We start from the raw sequence: 4,289 nt of genomic DNA on the forward strand, positions 1-4,289 counted from the left end.
CACTCTCACTAACTGACTCTCCCACTCTCACTCTCACTAACTGACTCTCCCACTTTCTCACTCACTGTCACTAACAGACTCTCACTGACCGACTCGCCCACTCTCTCTCACTCACTGACTGACTCTCCCACTCACTGACTCACTCACTCACTGTCCAGACTCTCACTGACCGACTCACCCACTCTCTCTCTCTCTCACTGACTCTCCCACTCACTGACTGACTGTCCCACTCATTCTCACTCACTGACTCACTCACTCACTCTCAAAACATATTTGCGAAAGTTTAAGCTATTGGCATTGTAAATGACAATGCTATTAATGTATCTATTTTCAAAACCAACACGCCCTACCATTGTCCCACAAGGGACTCTTGAACTGTGCGAGTGCTGCAGACAGCTGCCGTTCACAAGTAACGGTGCCTGAGTTGTCTCATTGCATGGGCTCGGGATCCTGGTGCACAGACACTAGGTTTCACCATGAGTTCCCATCGGACTCCCTCTAACCCAACCACTGGCCCCCGGAACAGTTTCCTTTCTCCCAAAGGATTAACATCTTGACAGGGTGGGATCAGACTGCCTTCACCGCTCTCGACTAGAATTGTTTTTAAAACATCTGTGTTTATCTTGCTTAATGCAGAAGCTGCGCCCGCACTACAGGTTCCAAGATGCACTTCTCTTGTGACGACACTACAGTCCTCTTACAGTATGTGGCGTCAGCCGTAAACTATTAGTATGACGGAGCCAACTGGAAAAGAGGGCACGGAAAAATATGTTACTTTGATGCACTTCGTGCTTTCAATTCACATTGGCGAACAATGTAATCCCAGACAGTGACGGAACGCCGCGAGTGAATAAAATTGCCTCCACTTTCGTGATACAGTCCATTTTTTAAAGGCAGAATTATAGAGGCGGGGGCTGTTTTCAATTGTCTGCGTTCATGGCGCGGGTCCCTCGGTTTCTCGTCCTTTCCTGGCCCCGCCAGTGGTGACAGCAAAGAAACATCTGGAACATTCCAGGGACGGCTGACAGAATCATTTACATCAACCACGCCTCCTCCTCTCTCATTGGCTGTGGTGTGCCGAGCCTTCACGGTTCTGGGCATTTCTCGAAATCTATCGGAGAGGCTTCATTTTGATTGGCCAGCAGGTCTGACAAATACGAGAGCCTTCGAGAAGATGCGCGGTTCGCACCGCCCAGACCTCTCCTGATTGGGCAACAGGGCGGAAACTTCGGGAAATGTCCGGAAGTATGACAATCCTGAAGTCGTGATTGGTCGCAGGGCATGTTCCACTGCGCGTGGCTACTTAGTGTATGCGGCTGCTGGAGAATAAATACAGGAGCCGCCGAGAGACGCTGTCAGATCCGAGCCGGAGAACAGAGAAATCTGAGAGGAACGACCGGAGGAGCCGCTTCCATCAACCGTGAGGAGAGACGTCACAGAACAGAGCCGAGAGGCCGTTTCCAATAAAGATTCATCGCCGCCGAAAGAAGCCAAAAGGCAAGAACCTGTCAACAGCCTCCCAAGAACCCCCAAAACCTGAAGATGTCTGCACCCAAGGGCGTCGCTATCGGCATCGACCTGGGCACCACCTACTCCTGCGTGGGGGTCTTCCAGCATGGCAAGGTGGAGATCATCGCCAACGACCAGGGCAACCGCACCACCCCCAGCTATGTGGCCTTCACAGACACGGAGAGGCTCATCGGAGACGCCGCCAAGAACCAGGTGGCCCTCAACCCCCAGAACACCGTCTTTGATGCCAAGAGACTGATTGGCAGGAAGTTTGATGACGCGGTGGTGCAGGCGGACATGAAGCACTGGCCCTTCAAGGTGGTGAGCGATGGTGGGAAGCCCAAGGTGCAGGTGGAGTACAGAGGAGAGAACAAGATATTCTCCCCTGAGGAGGTGTCTTCCATGGTGCTGACCAAAATGAAGGAGACCGCTGAGGCATACCTGGGCCACCCGGTCTCCAATGCTGTCATCACTGTGCCTGCTTACTTCAACGACTCCCAGAGGCAGGCCACTAAAGATGCAGGGGTTATCGCTGGCCTGAATGTGCTGAGGATCATCAATGAGCCCACAGCCGCAGCCATCGCCTATGGTCTAGACAAGAGCGGCAGAGAGCGCAATGTCCTGATCTTTGACCTGGGTGGAGGTACCTTTGATGTTTCCATTCTAACTATTGATGATGGCATCTTTGAAGTCAAGGCTACAGCCGGTGACACCCACCTGGGAGGCGAAGACTTTGACAACCGCATGGTTAGTCACTTCATTGAGGAATTCAAGAGAAAGCACAAGAATGACATCAGCCAGAACAAGAGGGCAGTCAGGAGGCTGAGAACTGCTTGTGAGAGAGCCAAGAGAACCCTGTCTTCCAGCACTCAGGCCAGCATCGAGATTGACTCGCTGTTCGAAGGCATCGATTTCTACACTTCCATCACCAGAGCTCGCTTTGAGGAGCTGTGTGCTGACCTCTTCAGAGGAACCCTTGATCCTGTGGAGAAGGCTCTGAGAGATGCCAAGCTGGACAAAGCTCAGATCCATGAAGTTGTGCTTGTAGGAGGATCGACACGCATCCCCAAAATCCAGAAACTGCTGCAGGACTTTTTCAATGGCAGAGAACTGAATAAAAGCATCAACCCAGACGAAGCTGTGGCCTACGGTGCAGCAGTGCAAGCTGCTATATTGATGGGTGATAAGTCTGAGAATGTGCAGGACCTGCTCCTCCTGGATGTAGCACCTCTCTCGCTGGGGCTTGAGACTGCAGGAGGTGTGATGACTGTCCTCATCAAACGCAACTCCACCATCCCAACCAAGCAAACCCAGATCTTCACCACCTACTCTGATAACCAGCCTGGGGTCCTGATCCAAGTGTATGAGGGTGAAAGAGCCATGACCAAGGACAACAATCTCCTGGGGAAATTTGATCTAAGCGGAATCCCACCAGCCCCTCGTGGTGTACCCCAGATTGAGGTGACCTTTGACATAGATGCTAACGGTATCCTGAATGTCTCTGCTGTGGACAAGAGTTCAGGCAAACAGAACAAGATCACCATCACCAATGACAAGGGCCGGCTGAGCAAAGAGGAGATTGAGAGGATGTTGCAGGAGGCAGAGCGGTACAAAGCAGATGATGAAGCCCAGAGAGAGAAGGTCTCCGCCAAGAATATACTGGAGTCCTACGCCTTTAACATGAAGAGTACAGTAGAAGATGACAAACTTAAGGACAAGATCAGTGAAGATGAACGGAAGAAGATAGTGGACAAATGCAACCAGACCATCTCCTGGCTGGAGAGCAACCAGCTGGCAGAGAAGGAGGAGTATGAGCACCAGCAGAAAGAGCTGGAGAAGGTCTGTAATCCCATCATCACCAAACTCTACCAGGGCGGGATGTCTGGGGGAATGCCTGATGCGAGCTGTGGAGCTCAGGCCCGCCAAGGGAGCTCCAGCGCTGGACCCACCATCGAGGAGGTGGATTAATGATGGACTCTTCTCATGGTCCCACCATTGAGGAGGTGGATTATTGGTGGACAATAATGGACTCTTCGCATGGCCCCTCCATTTAGGAGGTGGATTAATCGAAGACAATGTGCTCTTCCCATAGACACACTAATTGAGAAAGTGGATTAAACAGACTTCTGGCCCTTAGCAGACTTTTCTAGATCATTCAGAAAATTCTATGGCCACATGTACTGAATACATGCTGTGTTCTCTGCAGCTAATGTGTTTGTGTCACAATGAGAATTTTAATTTATTTTAATCTTATTGCTACCTTTTATGAAAACCATATTGCTCAAATATATGTTTATATTTTATATTTTGTAATAAAATGAGTAAACTGATCACCATTGTCTTTATTTTTAATTTACCTTGGTTAGTGTGTGTTGGATAGCGGAGAGTGTGTGCTTTTGTAAAATTGGAACGTGTAAAATAGTGCATAGGTGTCACTTGTCTTGTAATTGGGAGAGGGGGTGAGGGGCTTGACTCCTGCTTAGGTTTGTGGCAAATGCAGTGTACCATATATCCCAAAAAACAACTTCACAAAATGTTTTGACCTGTATTGTACGGATGACAAATCAAATAAGGCAATATCAAAGGAAACTGCACATTACTATTTAGGGGTGGCAAATAGTGAGGAAAGAGGCCACACAGAATGAGGTGAGCATTTTAGGAGTACACCGCCAAGAAATGCAAGTAAGTAGAAGGTTGTAGGGGTACGCAGGAGTAAAAACAGAGCAGCTTCTGTAGGGTCAGCGAGCAGAAGGTTTTAGGGGACCCAGGAAATACAAACA

The 4,289-nt window shown here is 49.6% G+C and overlaps 1 protein-coding gene across 1 annotated transcript; it reads left to right on the forward strand.

Annotated features, from left to right (window-relative positions):
• Positions 1-1,507: 1,507 nt before the first annotated feature.
• On the forward strand, positions 1,508-3,813 carry LOC147668101 (heat shock 70 kDa protein-like). The gene has a single exon (XM_086948783.1). It carries the CDS (start codon positions 1,543-1,545, stop codon positions 3,475-3,477), a length of 1,935 nt encoding a protein of 644 aa, XP_086804909.1. The 5' UTR covers positions 1,508-1,542; the 3' UTR covers positions 3,478-3,813.
• The last annotated feature ends 476 nt before the right edge of the window (positions 3,814-4,289 follow it).

Source organism: Lissotriton vulgaris, unplaced genomic scaffold (genome assembly GCF_964263255.1).
Source record: "Lissotriton vulgaris unplaced genomic scaffold, aLisVul1.2 SCAFFOLD_5486, whole genome shotgun sequence".
NCBI classification, from domain to species: domain Eukaryota; kingdom Metazoa; phylum Chordata; class Amphibia; order Caudata; family Salamandridae; genus Lissotriton; species Lissotriton vulgaris.

Excerpts from the sequence above, each read along its gene's own strand:
- LOC147668101 (XM_086948783.1), top strand. The coding sequence starts at position 1,543 with ATGTCTGCACCCAAGGGCGTCGCTATCGGCATCGACCTGGGCACCACC.